Source organism: Pelmatolapia mariae, linkage group LG15 (assembly GCF_036321145.2).
Source record: "Pelmatolapia mariae isolate MD_Pm_ZW linkage group LG15, Pm_UMD_F_2, whole genome shotgun sequence".
In the NCBI taxonomy this organism is placed as follows: domain Eukaryota; kingdom Metazoa; phylum Chordata; class Actinopteri; order Cichliformes; family Cichlidae; genus Pelmatolapia; species Pelmatolapia mariae.
Window position 1 is genome coordinate 18,995,742 of NC_086240.1, and position 19,995 is coordinate 19,015,736.

General features: G+C 39.0%; 1 protein-coding gene across 1 annotated transcript in view; it reads left to right on the forward strand.

Moving 5' to 3' along the window:
* The first annotated feature begins 1,295 nt into the window (after nucleotides 1–1,295).
* The window catches only part of nudt14 (nudix (nucleoside diphosphate linked moiety X)-type motif 14), a 28,179-nt gene continuing 9,479 nt past the window's right edge, over nucleotides 1,296–19,995 (forward strand). The window contains exons 1-4 of the mRNA XM_063494984.1: nucleotides 1,296–1,443; nucleotides 12,105–12,148; nucleotides 18,009–18,073; nucleotides 18,553–18,844. Of these exons, the coding sequence (XP_063351054.1) occupies nucleotides 1,363–1,443; nucleotides 12,105–12,148; nucleotides 18,009–18,073; nucleotides 18,553–18,844 (482 nt within the window). The 5' untranslated portion in view covers nucleotides 1,296–1,362. The remainder of the gene's footprint in view (nucleotides 1,444–12,104; nucleotides 12,149–18,008; nucleotides 18,074–18,552; nucleotides 18,845–19,995) is intronic.

Sequence of the window (19,995 nt, forward strand, 5' to 3'; positions counted from 1 at the left end):
GCTCAAACCTGTACAAGTAAAATTGTAGAAGACTTATAATAACATAGCCCATCTTCATGTCTTATGGGTTTAATTCAAGTGCTCACATTTTACTCACATGTCAAAAGTTGCCAGCAGGTTTATTTACAGCAATAAATTGGTGTCTGTGTTACGATAATAGCACTCGGTCTCTTGTGATCTTTCACAGGATAAAGTAACTTTTATTTGTATGGCCCAATATCACAAGGCCTCAAGAGACTTTACAGAAATCTTTGCAGCATACAATACCCTCTGTGTTCACAGTCTTGATTTAGATAAGGAAAAATCCCCCAAGTAACAAAAGAAAGAGAAAGGAAAAAAGTGTGTACAGTTGATGGACAGACATAAACAGTACTGTAATAGTTTGTCTTGCAGACACATATCGGCTACAGCTGCCTGCCTTAGAACATCTGCCAATCAAAGTGGGATCAAATCCATGACTGAGTAATGAAAAAAGGAAAATTCACCCAGCACAGAGGAAAACTATCCACACAGATCAAAAGGCTGTTAACTTAACGCTGTTAACCTTGGGTTCTGTGCTGAATTGACCCAAGTGGTATTATTAGGTGGGATAAACAGTCAATATAGGGTAGAACCTCATGTGGTTTTGACTGACTGGATTTAACATCCTGGATATGGTTGTCAGTGGTGATGTATGCATGGAGTTACAGAATGTACAAGTCAGGGTTAGGAGAACAGAAGAGTTTTTTGAGGTTTTTGTTACAGTAGCCTTTTTTGCAACGCAGTCACTTGTGAGAGCCAACCAGTCAGAGAATACAGATTTTTCCCTAGCAATCAGATGCTGTCAGAACAGTCTCTAGGCCTGCGTGATTGAAGCCTTAGATGGTTTGACTGCTGTAGCTGGCTTTGAAAAGCTGACAACTGCAGGCTGTTGCATTTTCATTGGTTTCAGTCATCAGCCAGCACTTTTCCCTTTGCACAAAGTACATTGTCTTGCCATCTAACAGGTATCAGAAGATAGCTACATCCTTTATCCTAGTATTATGGGCAGCACTGGTGAGTCACGTGGAATGTATAGCGTGCATAAAGTAAATATTGCATTGTGCTTGGCTCTTTAGGTTAATTTAGACTAATCATTTAAAGATAACTGGGGCTAAGATGATGCAACAATAAAAATCTGTTCTTTTCCTCTTTATTTCACATGTATTTATATTGTTATATAAATTTAACGCCATTCATTTCACTCTCCCCCCCTTTATTGTTCCCTTACTGCCAAGTCTCATGTCCTTTCCCGGCTTCCGTAGGCATTCCTTCACTGTCAGTTAGTGTGCGGGTGACAGACAACAGCGGTGAGCCTCCAAATCTAAGCTCCAAGTGTAAACTATGGAAGAGATTAACAACATTGAAGTGGTTCCGTGCACAGAGTCTGACTATCTAAAGCCGTTCAGGGTGCACTATAGCCAGGTGAGTTATTATTGAGTAATAACGGCTAGTAGATGCTGCTGGATGCTGTAGGCTAACCCAACCCCCCACCCCCATTCATTTTTTTTAGCATAACATGGAGGCTAAGCCGACCTTAAACACAATCACTGACAGCAAAAATTGGCATTACATGCACCACGACGACAAAAAGAGGTCTGTATTTGGTCTGGTTTGAAACGCAGTTACCTCTGTGTTTTACGAGACAGCTAAGCTAACAGGCAGCTATGAGCTACCATGCTAACGGTAGCCTGCTGCTACTGCAGAGGGTTTTTTTCATGGTTTAACAGAGGCACATGCTTTATATTAGAGCGAGGAGATGTAGATGGCTCGAGTTGGTCTTTTTAACGTGAAAAGAGAGGGTTTTTTTTCGCGCTATTTGCACTGTAAAGACAGGCGAGACTTGTTGATCTCAGCTGTCAAAGTGACCCAGTCTGGTGGTTCTAATAAGGTCGAAGGTTTTGAAAGTTCAGATGTGTAGAGAGCTAAGTTGCCCAGGCTTGTGTTTGAGCGACACTGAGTAGTTATGCCTGTCCATATCCTTGTGCAGATCATGGACAGAACATAGTGCAGAGAAACATGCACCTACCTCAGATCAGCATCACTCTTTTGCATTAAGTTTCAGTTAGAAAATATAACTATAAGTCTTTTTGTTAGTATCAACCTCATGCTCCTGTCTTAAATATAAACCATAGTAGATGTGCCTTTATATTCAAACGCTTTAGTTTAATAAGTCTTACCCAGTCATTTTGAGTACCTATATTTGGTTTTTCAGTTATCAAGCAATTTGAGTCAGCATTATTAAGAGATGCAGAGAGGAAAGGTTGAGATTGTTTGGAGGTGTGCAGAGGAGGGATAGTGAGGATATATTGAACAAAGGATGTTGAATATGGAGCTACCAGGTAAGAGGAAAAGAGGAAGACCACAGAGAAGGTCCATCGATATAGTGAAAGAGGACACGCAGAGGGTTGGTGTACCAGGAGAAGATACTAAGGGTAGGGTGAGATGGGGGGCAGATGGTCTGCTGTAGTGGTACCTAATAGGAGCACTTGAAAGAAGAAGAGAAAGAAGATTGGACTGTTACTGACCATGCCCAATAAGTTTCCTTAGTGAGGATGAATAGTAAATAAGTCAATATATTTTTTGCTAATGTTATTACTAATTCTGCTTGTAGGTATTTTTATGGACTCTCTTAGTGGCTCATCATCAATTTTAGGTGTGGAAAAAAATAAGCCTACTGAACTTTTTTAGAAGCACTGCAGTTGTTACTTTCACTGCACCTGAACACATGGGAAAAAACAGGAGAAAAAAAGTATTTGCAAAAGGAAAGCTCCTCCTCTGAGTTTGACTGTTTTGAGAGATGTAGCGTACACCGATGAAATGAACTGATAAGCTTGTGGACACTAGATGCTAGTGGATTAGACAATTTGGAACTGGTTTTGATTCCCATCCCCAATAAAATTTGGTTTCTTTGTCAGTGCCATAATGATATTCACTATTTCTTCCTATCAGTTACAAATTATTCATTCAGTCATTCATTTAGTCACGCTGTGACTCAGATCATAGTGCCACAGTTATCTCACATTTTTCTGAATATGAATGCAATGCAATTCAGTGAGGTTGAAATAGCAAGTGCTGATCTCCAAGTCACTTAAAAGAGGGGAAAAATGTGGGTGTTTATGTTCATGTTGATGGGATTCATTTTTTCTAACTAGACTTTGCTATTCCTAGTTAGCATTCAGGTGTAAATATGACTTAATCGTTTCAAACATGTCCTTGCTCTTGCAGAGCTTCTTGTGCAGAGTCAATTGTCTTGTAGGTCGATAATATTTATTATCCAAGGACATAGGTGTCTCAGGGGCTTGCGGGTGCAGTTTTAGTCACTATTCATCCATCCATGCTAGCATCTATCTATGATCGATCCACCTTTAGCTTCTTATCCAGGTGGTGGTAAAATAATTTAGGCAGTGCTGATTATCTCTGACCAAAATCTGATCTTCATTCTCATCGTTTACCTCACTGCACTGCTTTATATATGCATCTTAAATATGAGAAGGTCTGGGCTTCCTAAAGTGTCCCCACCAATGAACTTTGATTGACTTTTTTTTAGGTTAGCCATTAATAATTTACTATAAAAATTGTCCTCCCACTAAAAGCTAAGTGTGATGACTGTGTCCCGATGGTCTCCTTGCAAAGTGAGAAGTGCTTCCTTACCCAAACACGGGCGGCAGTCCAGGATGAATTTATTTTTAGGTTTCAAAATATTTGTGCAGTTTCTCTGTTCCTGGGCTATGGATACATCTCCTGGTTGTGTAAAACCTGGATAGTGACTGTGGTGCTGAACTCATTCTTAAAACTTAGGAGCTGCTGCGTTACTTACACAGTAGATTATAAGAGCATGCTAATGACATCTGTTTCATGTAATTAGTACATGCCAAAAAAGACTCTTGTATATTTTGTTTTGGAAACAAATGAGAAAAAAGGGATTTTAATTGGTACTTGCAGTGACAAATTGTGGTTTACATGTATGGAAGCTTCTTTTTTGTATTGTTGTTTTCAGTGTAATCCAAAAACTCAAGTACCATGGTACTCTTTTTGGGAGTTTGTCCCATTTGGGGTAGACACCTGTGACAGCAGAGGGGGAAGGTTAAGCCTGTCAAGAGGATGGTGGAACGGCTAAAGACAGCAGATGGACAACAAAAGAGATGACGGGTGGACCCTCTGTGTTTCGCTCTCTGTCCTGCCTTCTCTTTCATTCTCATCATTTCTGCCTTGCACCTCAGGAGGGGCTGTTCAGAGACTCCCCACAAAGGCTTTTCAATCATGCCGAGGGAGCATCTCTCCCACAATCCTTTTATCTTCATCTGTACATCTTCAGCTTTTGCTGTTGGCCATTAACAGAAATCTACTCACACTCACAGCAACACACTCCAAAAGTACATAATGTCATGCATAAGAGGCTCTCTGCATCATTAGTGTTTATTGGTGTTTTGTGTCACTGCTCTCGCCTCCTTCTCCAAAGCAGGTGATTGTGCCCTGTTGACTCTGGGAAACCCCTCTTATCTTTGTCGCCTCGTACTGACAGCGAATCACGAGTTGGTGCTTAGAGCGAGATAATCACCTTCTATTTATTCATTATAATGATTTGAATTATTCATCTAGAATTATGTACCTTGTGCGTCTTTCAGCCAGTGAATGAATATAAGATCTTTATGATCTTGAAGCGCACATTTTCTTACGTGAATGGTTATTTATCTGCTTGTGCTTGAATCACAGCAGTTAACTGATTGCCATAGTGATTATCTGCTTATAAATAAGGGCACAGTTCCAGGAGGATATAATTATTAAAATTAGTTGTTCATAACACAATAACAACATGGGTTATCACAGTTTAAACAGTCTAGATTTAATGAATAATGATTCCATCAGCTGTAATTATTTCAAACTTGATTTTACAGGTTTGCCATGAGATAAATGCGTTAAAGTATTTGAAATTCTTTAATGATAATAATAATAATCACTTTTTATGGTTGCTCTCACTGGTGGAACACACACTGGTGTTAGATGTGTAAGAAGAAAAGCGGTAGAGTGTTTCTATTTCAAGGTTAATCCATTATTTTTGGTTGCTTTTAAGTTGCCCAACTTGTAGGCCTGACTGATTTAACTCCAAACTAACCTGACACAGTAGTCATCATAGTATAGCTCTGTGTGATTTCTTCGATACTCTACGAAACTTTTCTTTCACTGAAAACACTATGTCCATAACATAAACACTATGTTATGTTCATTTAGACTCAATTTAGGCTAATGATGACAGAGGATAGAAAGTTGGTACACTATGGTCAGTTTAGTTAATCCAGAGAGAGCATCTAGTTTTTGTTCCCCTGTGAATAAGTTCCAGAAACGAACTAAAATCCACCAGAGTTGTCAAAAAAATACATCAGTACTGAAATATTAATCAGTACTAAAAATATTACTATTGGATACTCAGTTGCAACAGTATTGATACCAACAGTGCTGTCTTGCCTCCTGCAGTTGGCATACAACTTCACACAGTAGTGCTGGAGACAGACTGGCAGACAACCCCTCCTTCAGTAGCAGCTGAAGTAGTTGACATTCACAATACTTTATAAGGAATTTTGAGAGGTCAGTAAAGCTCCTGTTTCAAGAAGAATGACGTATTGTGCTTGCTTTATGGTACTACTTTTGTGTCTGGTGAGGTTTAGAGTTAGGAACATAGCGGTTGTGACTGCTTTAGCCTCCTGTCTGCTAAATCGTATCACTGACCTGGACTTCTCAACCATCTTTGTGGTGTTTGTACCTTTTGGAACATTTTTAATGGAAGTATCTAAATCAGGGGTCTCAAACTCGCGGCCCGCGGGCCATTTGCGGCCCACGTCACCTCTACTTGCGGCCCGCATATTGATGTGAAGAAATATTTTTTAAAAATTATTATACGAAAAATGATTTAATACGACGGCAGAGTGTTACAGGCATGGCCCTTTAAGACTGTAGCCTCGTGGGCGGTGTAGTCCTTGCTGCAGGGAGAACGTGTGGGACCGCCCCTCCCGCTGTGTGTGCGTGAGGAAAGTTAAAAAGTACAAGGTGCTACCTAGCAGAAACGGGAGATGGACGCATGTAAATATAAAAATAACCACTGCAGCCAAAAAGAGTGCCTGACGAGCCCAGTAAGCTATTAAGACTCGACTGTACACCGTGTTCGTGTTTTCCTCCGAAACAATAAAGTTCTGCTGGAGCAGCCTTTCAACGCCTCTCTCTGTCTCTCGCTAGCAAAGTTGACCCAGACAGTAAAGCTCGTTCCCGACATGGAACCCAAAGTATTAGCCAGAGGTCTCCTTACCACGGTTCGGAGCCGCGGACCTGGCCGAGGTAGCAAGAGAGTGCAAACATGTTGAGGGCTGTGTTAGTTCAGTGAGAGGTTTATTTGGAAAGAAAACAATTTTCACTTGCAGTCGAAAACTAATGTGTACGCTTATGCCTGCATTTTTATTTTGTTATATACAAACAAAATTGTAGCAAAAGTGCTTCCACGTGTCTGGCCAGAAAGAGCTGTTTATTTGGTAGTTCAATGAAACTACTGTACTATACTGTACTATACTGCTGAGTGACCGTCTTCTGCTCGTCAAATACATTTCATTGCAATGTTGACCCTGCGCTAACTTGCATATGACAAATGAAACTTAAACTGAAAGGCTTCAGATAGTTAAGAGTGAGAAAAAAAATGCGTTCATGTTTGCAATTTTGTCTTGTTACACAATATTTGGAATTAAATAAAACAAACAAAACACTACATTTTAGGAAATATTAGAGGGTGTTTTCGTGTTTGGTTTTTTTGTACTACTTGGACACTAAAGTGGCCCTCCAATGAGATGACGGTACCAGAAGTGGCCCGCGGCTCATTTGAGTTTGAGACCCCTGATCTAAATAAAATAATATGGCTCAGTGTGTGTATGGTACAGAGCAGGCAGGAGGTTTGAAGTTCAGTTTGGTGAGGTTCATATTGATGACACTGATGTATACTGGCCTTGATTTGAGGTTTATATCCTCTCTGTGGATTTCACTGGAGGACACAGTCAGTTTGTACTTCGAAACCTTGAGAAGAAACTGCACATGCTGGGTTTTTTTTCCTGCAGGTGTAGATGCTTTTTGTCACTTTTAAAACACGGTTGACCGTTGTAATGATAGTCCTGCTGCCTTTGTCGAGACAGCAGGGTCAAACAGAGAGACTATAAATGAAACCAGGAAAAAAACTGGAGCGCGCATGATGAGACTCAAAGGGAGCTATTGTATTTGAGGATGGTAGTTAATTTTTTTTATTCTTGCTGCAGCTGTCTGCTTTATAGTCAGCATAGATGGTGTGTGTGTGATGGTTATTAGACTTTAAGCACCTAAAAGATCAAGACCATACATCCCTCCCTACAATAGCCATTCACGTACGAGCCTGTCATTTCGGATGGCCAAAGCCAGAGGGACCACATTAATTTCAAGGTCCTGTGTAGCCTGCTTCTGCTTGCCTTGCTCTCTCTCTTTCTTTCTCTGCCTGTGTCTCTCTCTTTCCCCCCATGGGCTAATCTCTCTGTCGTAATCCGTGTCGGCCATGATTCTCCATCTCCCCTGGGCCATTCAAGCTGTCCCCGCCTCCCCTCTCTCAGCAAGTGGCCTGAGTAATGAGGGGAACCCCGCCATCTGTGAGTGGTGACAGGAGACTAAAGAGGGAATGTGTGTGCGCTGACACATTCGTGCAGTGCAGTTTTACCTTATGTAGGAGGTCATTGCTGGAAGATAAATGTGTTGTATCTACAGTGTTTTTAACAGTAATCATGGCCAATTAATGGTGATGTACTGTAAACAAACCATATTCGAGGTGTTTGCTAGTCTCTTTGTGGTGCTGTCTGAAATTGCTGACAACATTAAGGTATTTCTTTAATCTTGAAATCCAGATGACTTTTTGTTCTGTTTTGCTTTTTTAAATAGAAAGACCTTCTTGGATGTTATTTTTGTCCTCACTGTTTCATAACCTTGAGTTTGTGTTGTTACCAGAAATGTCTGTATAGTAGTTGCAGTTTACTCTGAACTGATGGTGCACCTTTCCTGCACATTTCTTCTGCACTGAGCAAATTCAGAAGCTTGCTTAAATCAGCCTTTAGATGCATTATTGACCACCTAAGCATTTTTGACTCCTTTTAGCATTTGTTCCAAGAGATCTGAAGGTTTTCTTCTGAAGGTTCAGTCTCTGTCTTAAAATCTTGCACAGATTCTTCCTGTTTTGTGTTTCTGTACTGGGAGGTTGACCAGGTTGTTCTGGGGGTTCTCGAGATTATTCAGCTGCCTTCACACAGAGTCTCTGGTCCTGTGATAGGTCTTGTTTTTGTACTTGGCTGTAGGGCCACTTTAACCATAACCTGCTGTAGCTGGAGGACTGGATTATAAAATGCCATTTTATCTCAAAGTATAGCTCTATTGTATATTTTAATGTTTCTGCTCTACAGCAATGCAATGTATAGCATCAGTTTGACAAAGGCTCAGTTCTGAACAACATGGATGGGTTTAGGGGCAGGACAGCCCTAGTGCATGCATTTGTAACCATTTACTTATGCAAATACCCTGCAATTTCCATGTAATAGGTTCAGTGATGGCAAAAATACTCAGCCTCAGCAGAGCATTTTCCAGAGCCAAGCATTTTTATAAAGCAACAAGCCACGAGACTTGCATCCCTACCTCAGTCATGACAAAATGATTTATCACACACTCCATCGCCATACCAGCTTTGCTTTCATAAGGAGAAGTGAAAGGGCTTGGTGTCATATAGGAATGATGGCATGTAAAACACATATACTAATTTCTGACATGGAAGGATTTTGTGAGTAATTACACCCGCAGCATGTCTGCAGTGTTTTAATCACATAATATCAGGCCTTTAATAATGGCTGAACATGAGATTATGTATGACTCTCATTGTTCTATCTTTTTTCTTGTTTTAGTTCAGTCAGTTAAAATGTATTGTTTGAATTTAATGGAGATCTGACGAAATAAATCTTTTAATATTTTTTTTGTCACTGAAATTGGAGTAAAAAATCTATTTTTATTTACAGCTGCAATTTTGGAATAATTTATACAATTACATGAAGTTTAAAATGTAAAAGCTTTTCATTGTCAATTAATTAAGAAAGGGAAAAAAAACATTTCAGAAGCTTCAGCCAATAAATAATTAGCATTTTTGAGTGATTTCATTGTAGTGACTGTTTCACTCTTTCATGACCTTTAGACAGGAATTCCTCTCCTATTTGACAAAGAAAATGTCTTCAGTTAATCACTGAGTGTTGCTATCTCAGCTTTAAAATAAAAGTATGCAGTAAAATTGCATATGTAAATGGGCAGTCTTTTACTTTTGGAGCCAAATAAATGAACATAAATGTTTTATGCTTCCATTTCACACCAAATCAGGACAGTTAATGGTGCATGAACAGAATTATCCTGGCTTGGCTTCATGCTAAGGTCATGTGACTATGACCTCTTACATCATGCACTGGATGCCGTGTTCTTGCAGTAGCTTGCATTTTGTTGATGTGCATTTTAGTTCCTTTGCTTAGACGCAGATTTACAGAGGGGATAGTAATGTAGTAACATAGCTATTGTACAGCGCAAATTATGATATTCACTTGTCTTCAAAATATTTATCAAGCAAAAGTGATCAACATATGACAGAACTGTCTCCTAAAATGTGAGGGTTTTTTGGTCTTGTAAATGTCATAGTTTTGAGTCGTATTGCTATTTTGTTTGTTTGTTTTTTGGTGAAATCCGTATACCTCTTTATGATTAATTATACCTGGTTAGTTCCAGCAATCACTTGCCATTCGCTGAAGGAATATATACATTTTATCTCAAGGGATTTGTAGTTCCCAGAGAGTCACTGACCAGTTTGTAGGATGGAGAGACTGGAATCTAAGGCATTGTTTTCATTCAGCCATCCATCTTTTTTCTTCCGCTTTATCCCATTTAGGGTCGCAAGGAATACCCGGACAGGTCGCCATTTTATCACAGGGCTAACACAGACAGAGAACCACATGTGCTCACATTCATACCTATGGGCAATTTAGAATAACCAGTCAACCTAACCTCACTAACTGCATCTATTTGGAATATGGGAGGAAACCAGAGCATCCACAGAACATGCAAATTCTATACAGAAAGGCCCCGGCCATTTAGTTACTTAAAAGAGGGGGAAAATGTGGGTCTTTATACAGATGAAACCCTGAATGAATGAATGAACTTTTTTTTAAAAAAGAAATGAGTAACTGATAATAAGGGTGCTAAATAAAACCTCTTCCTTCCTTCCAAGCTTGCCGTTCTCATTTCTTTCTTCTTTTTTTGGGGGGGCTGATTTTGTTTGTGGAACATGCTTTGAAAGGAAATTAACTTCCACACAATCAAGTAGTTGTGATTAAACTTTTCCCTTTCAGATAGAAATCTTTAAATTCCACATTGCAGCTTTAACCACAAATCATGTTGCCACAACAGCAGTTATGTTGTCTGATTAAATCAGTGAAATTAGCCTTACCACCTCCCTTTTTCTTGGGTGGTACTGAAAACAGCTCACTAACACACCGTGTGTTGTAGCTGGGATAAGCCTGTTCTAGTAAAACTGTCATCCCTGCGTTTGAAAGAGCTCGTAGGTGGAGAGGAGGTGCAGCCTAAATTTGAATCAAGGCCATATTTCTTCAGGCATAGAAAATGTAGGCCAACTTTACCATATTTAAACAGCACTGGATGCAGAGATAGGAATATGCTAGGTTAATGTGGTTATTTCACACAGGGAGAGCTTGTTGATGGTACATGAACCAATTATTTAAATGACAAGTAAGAAGTTAGTTTTATTTTTTCTGTTTTCAACCTTTGGCAGCAATGATGGCCTCAGGTCTTCTTGGTAATGATCCTATAAGCTTGGCACACCTTTTCTTTGGAAGTTACTCCTGCTTTTTCAGCTGTTTCCGGAAAACAGACGAAAAAATGTTGTTTTCTATTACTCATGTAATTGTAGCTTTGATGAATGTTGTTTTCATCTGCCTGACTTATTCTTCAGTGCCACTGTATTGGCTGAGTAAATGCTGGAAATAAACAAACATTTTGGTATTATTTCACCTTGAGTATTGTAACATTAGGTCATGCTAGCTTTACACTGGCCTTGCTGTATGTAGAAAGCAGGTTGACCTTGAGCCTTATCCTGACATTTTGACCCAGGTGATTTATCCATGTAGCTAAATATAGCTTTAGGAATTCAGTTGATTGAAGCAATTGCATGTATTAGCTAATACATGCTAAAAGAAGTGGACATGCCAGTTTTTATATTTTCAAAAAGCAGCAAAGCTTAGAGCATGTAGCTTTCCATTGAACAAATTTGGCTTTATACATTTCGGAACAAACTCCAAATACCTTTTCCAGCCATTTTTAATGAAAATAATGTAAAAGAAATAAACCAAACTTTCAGGATGTTAGCTCATCATTTTACAGATGAGAGTCACATGCCAGACAATGCATGTGTCACAAGCTATAAATTGAAGCCCTGTGATTTCTGGAATATTTTTGTCTGTCTTTTGTGTGGGTAACACACCTCCTTGGCAGCTTGATCATAATTATACAGATGGAAATTTACTGAAAGAGTGAAGCTGCATGTTATGTCAATGTGCTGATGTGTCCACAGGGCTTTCAAACACAACAACTTCTGTCACTTAAGTGTTTTATTGTTTAGTTATCAGGAATCTCTCTCTGCAATTGCGAGGCAATTGCAAGGCATAAAAAGCCAACACGTTTTTCGTGGTGCTTTTCTTTTGCTTTGCATCTGCAGATGTTTTTATTGTGTGCGCTTTTTTTCAATAAGACAACATTAATTGTGCGGCAGTTGTTACTCTCAAATATTCTTGTTAACCAAATCAGAGGGGATTTGATATCTTGTCATGCAAATCATATGAAATAAAACAGGTTATAATGCACTGATTGCAAACTGTATGCACTCTTTATCTTTTTAAACACTTTATTGACGCAGCTGGAACCCAGCAGCGTTTGAGAATTACTATGAGATCATACTTTTTTTATTTATGGTGTTTTATTGTCATCTTATTTCTACACAGAATGGCACAAAGAAATCGTGGGACTTCATGCGGACCCATGACAGGTAAAAAACACTTTCAATTTACTTTTATTACTCCTGTCTATGCTTTACTTGCATGTATATTTACTCAATACATCTTATTGGCAAACTAAATGGCTAATAAATAATACCAGACTACACAGAAGAGGTAAGAAAACATTAATGTAGCCTGAAATGAGACCTTGACACACAGCATTGTTATTGTTGAGAAACTGTATAACATACATGTTTATGTCAGGAGAGGTTATTCAATCTCGAGAGCTTGTTTTGAACATAAAGCCGTGCTCAGAAGTTTTCTCATTATTGGCAGGTTTTTTCCATTTGTCGATAATGGCTCTCACTGTGGTTTGCTTGAGTCCCAAAGCCTTAAAAATGGCTTTGTAATCCTTTCCAGACTGATAGATGTCAATGAATTTGTTTCTTACTGGTTCTCAGGTTTCTTTAGATCATGACAAGATGTGTTGCTTTTTAAGAATTCATAATTTCACAAGTCGGAGCAATAACATTTTTAACGTCACTGGGATAGACTCAGTTTTGGGATTCCATTTCCGAAGTTTAATGTTAGATTGCTTTATTCATTCCAAAACCTGTTTTGATGTGTGTTTAGCATCATTCCAGTTGTGTGCAAGTTTCAGTTGTCTAACTGTTGAGTAAAGCTTTAAGAATTTGGAGGTAGTTCTCGTTTTTGATTGTTCCATCCACTTATGCAGTGTACCAGTACTACAGGCAGTAAAACAACCCCAGAGCAAGATGCTACCACCACCATGCTTGGCAGTCGGTCCAGTGTTCTTAAGTTTAAAAGCCTTTAGTCCTCCAGACATACCTCTTGTCATTCTGGCCATGTAAAAGGCAGTTTCCAGACCATGATAGGCTTAAGCCTTATTGGTTCCTAGATTGCTCCTGAACATCCAAACCAATTTCCTCTCATCTAACTTCTCTGGTATTTTTACACCACAATGATCTGGTTTCTCTTAAAAATGCATTGTATTTGGAGGATCGTCAACCTTAACACACCTTGTGTTGAAGAAAGCAGTGCCTTGCAATTCTACAGGGAAAATGGCACTAAATGTCTGAACTTTAGGGGGGCGCTGTAAGAGAAATATCACACATTTGCGTCAAAGCTGTAATTCCAACTCTCAGTCTGCCATAATGCCCTGAGGTAAGTCTCGGGTTATTTCAGCCACATTTTGTTCTACTAATGACCCCAAAGAGAAGTTCTTCTGAAAAATAGTACCACAGAGGGAAGAAGCAGTAAACCCAAACCTGCATTTCTCTACCCCATGTGGATATTGCGAAACGGGTTATTCCCCGTGGGGCATGTATCAAATAGACCCTGGATTGTTTTGCATTTTTGTGCAAGTGTGCATAGCATTTTCTTCTCAGCAGGATGTTGTCTTTCAGAAGAACTAGTCAAAGATTTGAAAGACAGATTTTTATCAAAGGCAACATTAGACTAGAAGAGACTGTAGTCAGAATGGTATGAGATACGTCATTGAATACCTTTTTTTCAGCTTGTTTCTAAAATTCTTATGAAGATGAGTTTGTGGCGAGGTGCACGGTTATTCATCTGCTTCATAAGCATGCACATTTACCAAGATTTGCGGATATTTGATAAGTGGCCTTCTGGGGAAATTACAGTAGTTATTAGAAATTTCATTTACCAAGATTATTAAAAGGTCTTTACCTGACAGTACTGCATAAATAAATACAATTAAACTGTAAAGTTAACTGATAACCTGGGTTTTCATGATATTTCATGATGTTTCAGGGTGTATCTGGTTCAAAGTCTTTCCTTTTAGCTTCTTCTGAAGGATCCCAAGGGTTTTCCTTCACTATGTGGATTATCCACCTATTCACATGTATTCCACATGTTATGGATTCAACTTATAGTTGGACAGGCCTCACCTCTTAAGGCCTGTCAATATTTAAATATTGTGACGGTTGGTTGCTACTGGACATTCCAGGCTCTATTTGCCTTGTTAACCCTTTAATGTATTTGCCACCCATGTGTTTTTCAATCGACTACTGCATATCCTTTGCTCTCATTGGTAGTCACTTCAATTGATTGCTCTAAGATGGGAAAAATTTACCTCTGTACCTGCCCATATCATTTCGGCCGGGGGTTATTTCTCCCGTTGTCACTTGAAATTGCTCAGTGTAATTGATATTCTATGGGCTCTGATTGCCACACAACTGCTAATAGCTCCGTGTGTGGATATTGCCTTAGATATAGTACTTAACTCTGCACAAGGGGAACAATTTACTCTCAGTGTAAATACGACAGTTGACTGTAAAATGTTCAGTGGCTTTTGACTTAGAGGTGCAGATCCTCAATCCAGGAGCCAAAGATTCTGGAAGTACATGCTTCATTAGCTGCCACTTATCTAGAGAAAGCGCTTACTTTGTTTGCACAAGCAGGGTTTGACCTGAAAACTACAAAAACACATGAAACTGAATTGCTCTTCCATGGGCCTTTCAGACACAACAGCACAAATTACTTTATAGGTGAGTCATGGATGACAACAAACTCTGCAACATTTTTAACAGAATTAGCAATACCACTAGGGTAATAAAGTATCTGAAGAGTATATAGTTTTACCTCTTTAACTTATTTAAGAAACTGTTATTTCTATAGAGCTTGGAGAGCGTTAAAACTTTACAAAGCTAACTGAAGTTTGCATATTGCCTTCTGAGAAAACCTACCTGACTGTAAAATCACACTTGACTGCGTGGGAATGGTTTTCCAAACAAGACAAACATAAAAACTACACTCTAAACTATAATTTAGATCATTTATACTTATGGGACATCAGCTTCATGTCCTTCTTTGCCTGATAGGATGCCCTGTTTTTATAGATGTGTATTAAGATGCTTGCTGATAAACCTTTGGAAATAGGAGGTTTCTCATTGCAAAGGTGCCATTCTTATTGGTTTGTAGTCCTTGTTTATAACAGAAAGCTTCAAATAATGAGTCTGAGAATAAAAGACGCCCAGAGGCAACAGAAAAGCAAAGATAAAAATAAAATCATTACTGTGTTAAACCCTTTTTTGTTGTTTGTTCTAATGCATTTTAGCTTGCTGTAAGTTTTATTAGTTCGTAACGTGGCTCTGTTTATATCAATAAAGAATTTGCATCTTATAATTCATTTAAAAAAAACATTTAACATTTAAAAAATGTAATATTACGACACTTGACTCATTTAAACCAAAGCTGGTAAATTAAAGAAGGGATGTGGTTATGTCCTTGGCTCCGATCTGACAGCAGAAGATGGATTGTGTAGCCTTTAACCCATTTTTTTTTTCTAGTGGGACTTGGGCCAAATAATAATATCCTTAAACCATAAGCTTTCTACCAGTAGTCACCTTAGTCCTGCGTCTCATACGTCTGCCTTAACCCAGATTTCCCGCTGTTCGGCCAGATGCCCCAGAGAGAAAGCTTAACCGTGCATGAAAAGTCCTGAGTGTCTGTTTAGCCTGCTTCTTGGTTTAACTGTTAGAGCTCTCTTTTTTTCACCAGGAAGCAGTAGAAGAGCAGTAATGGTGTGTAACAGCACTATAAGACCAAGACTTGCCACAAGGGACAGCTCCAATGCCTCAGGCCTGTGACCCACTTTTTGTCTACATCCTCCTCACTTGTGTCTTGTGAGGTGATATTGCCCTACAGCGCAGTCTTCTCGTGTATATCTGTAATCAGCTTCAGAAATATCAGTGTGAAAAAGAAGCTCTAGAAAGATGCAAGGGAGGAGGTGAAAATGGCTGTTCTGTGTTCTCAAGGTGAGAGCAAACAATGGAGTATGGCAAAAGGAGCTGAATAGATAAGTAGCAGAGTTTGCTCACTGGATCCAGATATGAATCAAAGGCTTTTTAATCAGTAACAGAAAGACAGTTGACCTTTTTCTGAAGCTGTTTTCAGGGCCACGAGATGGTATATTTTATGCAAATTTATAAGGATCCCCACAGTTAATTCCAGCTTTGATTTTAACTTGTTATTGCTGGAAGTGCAAGTTCAATTCTGCAATTTTGACCACAAAAGTGTTTTGAAAAAGGACCCAACAAAGCAGCAAGCATGTTTGAATTTGTAAAAATGGCAGTTAATGGCTGTCATAGTATACAGGCCTACTTGCTGCTACATTTATTGCCTGGTGTAATCTCCTTTACCTTTTTTTATTAACTTTAAGTATGCACAGTAGAGGTGTTTTTAATGACTTTTTAATCTGTGTGTGCTATGATCTGTGTTTGTACCAATAAAAGTGAGGTCTGTAGTTACTTTTCCTTTGATTTAATGCACACTGTAGGGACTAGACATTTGTTTTCACTGAAGGTTAAATGAGGTAGTGGATTCAATAAAATAAACTAGAGAGGGAACAGTGGCAAGAAGAAGAAATTACACGATCCCGTTTTTAAGAAGGATTAACCAGTCAGCTGACATTACACATGTTTGAAAAGGCAAAACTGAAAATCTAAAACGCAAACAGCCATTAACCAAGTATCAGCCCAGGAGCTGCAGCTAGGTGTTGTAACAGCAAACTCTTGGTTCCTTCTTTCCATGGGAAAGACAGGGCAGGGCTTCCTGCCGCCTCAGACGCATCCGCTTTCCCAACACAAACCCCAGGCCTCAAGTCGCCACAAACAGCAACAGTCAGACTCTCACACACATACACACAAACACACTCGAGCGGTGACCCACCTGTGCCTATAGAGCTCTTTGGGTGCCAGTGGCGAAGCATATCATGCTGACCTTCCTTCTATTTTATCTCCATATCCTGCTTGTTAAGAGTCATTGTGAATATCAGCAGTGAAGCAAGACTCTTATTTTAGAAAACTGTTCATTTTGGCAGACCATTTTATTTTTAGTGGCATGTTATTTTTAGGTCTTTGTAACAGGAAATGTCTAATACAAAGGTTAAGTCAGGGGTATGATGGTTCCGTTTGTTTGTAGGTTATGATTTTTGTTAAACACTGAGATGTGTGTCTCCCTGAATGGCACAGAACTACATAACATTTTGTATATTTCAGTTTCTTTTCCCCAACTTTCTTTTTAATGTTAGTAAGGGTGGATTTTCTTAACATGGGCATCTCAGGCAGATGGCTTTTTTTTTCTTTTTTGCACAGAAGCCCCACAAACCTGCTTTTCACATCTTCTATTTGTGATGGGTAACCAATTGGACGAAGGTTTATTTAAATGGAGAGTCCCTGAAACAACTTGTTTTAGACAGAGGATGAACTGAAGGACTAAGACCCAGTAGACGATTAACCTGGATTAATTATGAACTGCAGAATCAAGTAAAACTACTTTCAAGCGGATGAACATTATAATGGAAACCAGACACAATGAAACACAGGTATGATTGTTTAGCCTCAGTCACACAGACATAGTGACACCCCCCCACAAGTAGCATCTTGCATTAAGTTTAAAGTCACGACATTGCTTGTGTCGTGCAACAGCTGTGATGTCACTATTTATGGTGGCTTTGTACTGGTTCTTGAGAATGTGCCAGGTAAAGAAATTTGGTAGAGTAGAAGTTTTTACCAGGCGGTCTTTTGTTTTCAGAAAGTCTAAGTATCTCTGAGCTCCTGTGCCATGCTGTATGAGCCAGGTTAAAAAAAAATCTAGCAGTTGTGATCTTACAACTGGCAAAAACCAGCGTTTGGACCTGACGTTTGACCACCTTTATACATGAATCCAGGACTCTTTGACTTGTGGATGTTTTAGACTGGTGATTCCATCACAAGGGATTTAAAAATTGGTTCACCACTGACTTATTGCTCTCTTGAACTTGACGTCACTGCACCAGTGATGTGTTATTTTGGCAGGTAGAAAACATGTTCTTTGAGAATAACATTTGTTTAACTCTGCCTTTCTCCCCCACCCCAATGTCTGCAGTGTATCTGTGCTGATCTTCAACACCACCTCACACTGTTTTGTCCTCGTCAAACAGTTCCGTCCAGGTAAGTTTTCTTTTTCTTTGTTCACAAAGTGGCACACCAAAAACACTGCAGTACAGTTTATTCAATTTCATTATGTTCACCAATCTAGATTAAGTTTGGTATACATCCTATGGACATCCTGTGCATACTTTTTATTCAAATGGATGGAAGCAACAATACAGACTCATAAATAGACTGCAGGAGGTTCCATTACAATGCAGCCTAGCCTCCTTTGTTAGTAGTCACCAGAGACTTTTCCACATTGGCGTTTATTAAATTCAAGGACACCTGGGCACTGATTTATTTGTTTTGTCCGTTTGTTTTGGCATTTTTAAAGTATTTATCTGCAGTGCAAAATGAGATTTTATTTTAAACATTGAGCTCACGATAGAATTTATCAGACAATAAATGTTTAAAGATTGAAAAGTAGCCATTGCAGTTAAAATTAGCTTTTTTCACCCGAGTGTATTGGCATTTTCTTCCATTTCTCCCACCATCAGCTGTATACATGTGTGAATGGGAAAAGGCCAAGACGCAGCCACCAAAGTCTGCTGAAAAAACCGAGGAGGGTGCTGCAGAAGCCGCGACGGAGTCTCAGGAGGGCCAGTCAGCCTCAGAAGGGGAGAGCTCTTCTCAGTGGCTGCCTGCCTCTGCGGGGGTCACCTATGAGCTCTGCGCTGGCCTGGTGGACAAACCTAACCTCTCTCTGGAGGAGATCGCCCGCCAGGAGGTGCTGGAAGAATGTGGCTACGATGTGCCAGCTTCCAAGCTGAAGAAGATTACTTCTTACAGGTTAGTTTTTTGGGTTTATTGTGCATAATTCAAAAATAATTTACAGCTGATGGTTAGTATTAGGAGCACTCGGTCAAGGTCTTTTGTCAAGTGTCTATCAACTCATATCACAGGAAAGTCTCAGTGCAATGTTTTTCATTATCTTATGTATCTTATCTACTTTAGTCACTCCCACTGGATTTCTTGTCCCTTAACAATTAATTTCCTATTGTCCTATTTTGTTATAATTCCCTTTAATTATACATTCTGAACTTCCTTGTGCAGCATTTACTAGGAAATAACCTACATTTGCAGTGTTTAAAACTTTTAAATGATATATACTGTAGATTATTGGAGCACACACACAAAAACTCCTGTCTGTTGGAAAGGCTTTGGAAAGCTTTATGGATGGATTTTAAAAGGTGCCAGACTGAAAGTGCATATTAGTCAAATCATGTGTGCAATTTTCCTGTGTGATGATCTGCCAGTGAATAGCAAAACCAGTGCTCCCCTTATCCTGAGCACTGGGAGTGATATAAAGTAGTTTTCAAGTGAGTTCTCAAAATTCACTTGGAAAATAAAGTAAGAAGACTTTTTTTTTTTTTTTTTTTTTTTTTTTTAAAGGCTTAAATAACCAGGCAAATATTATAAATTTTTGCCATTTTACTCTTTCAGCTAATAGGAACAGCCATTGAAAATGAGCTTAGTCTATAAAAGCTGTCATTGTTGGATTGGTATATGATTGTTTGTTAACCTCATCTAAATGAACATTTTTCCACTTATTTTTTCACTAGCTGCGTGAACATGATAGGTTAGATTATATCCCAGATGATATGTAGACAGGGCTAATATATCAGCCAATATTAGCTGATATATCTTATCTGCTTTTATAACGGACAATAAATAAAAATTTAAAAACGTAAAGACAAGAAAGGAGGAACGCCCTTCACAGCCATGCTAGTGGTGTTGATGCTACGTAGTTTATCCACCAGAGGGCACTCTACAACATTCCTGTTGGGAATACTTGTTTGGAAACGCAACAACTATCTCATCTGAGAGTTGGGCAGAGCGTAAACGATTAGTCCATCACTGGTTATGACACTAAAACAAGATTATTTTTAAACTGCATTATCATAATATTTTAGACTCATAAATAAACATAACCAATCCGT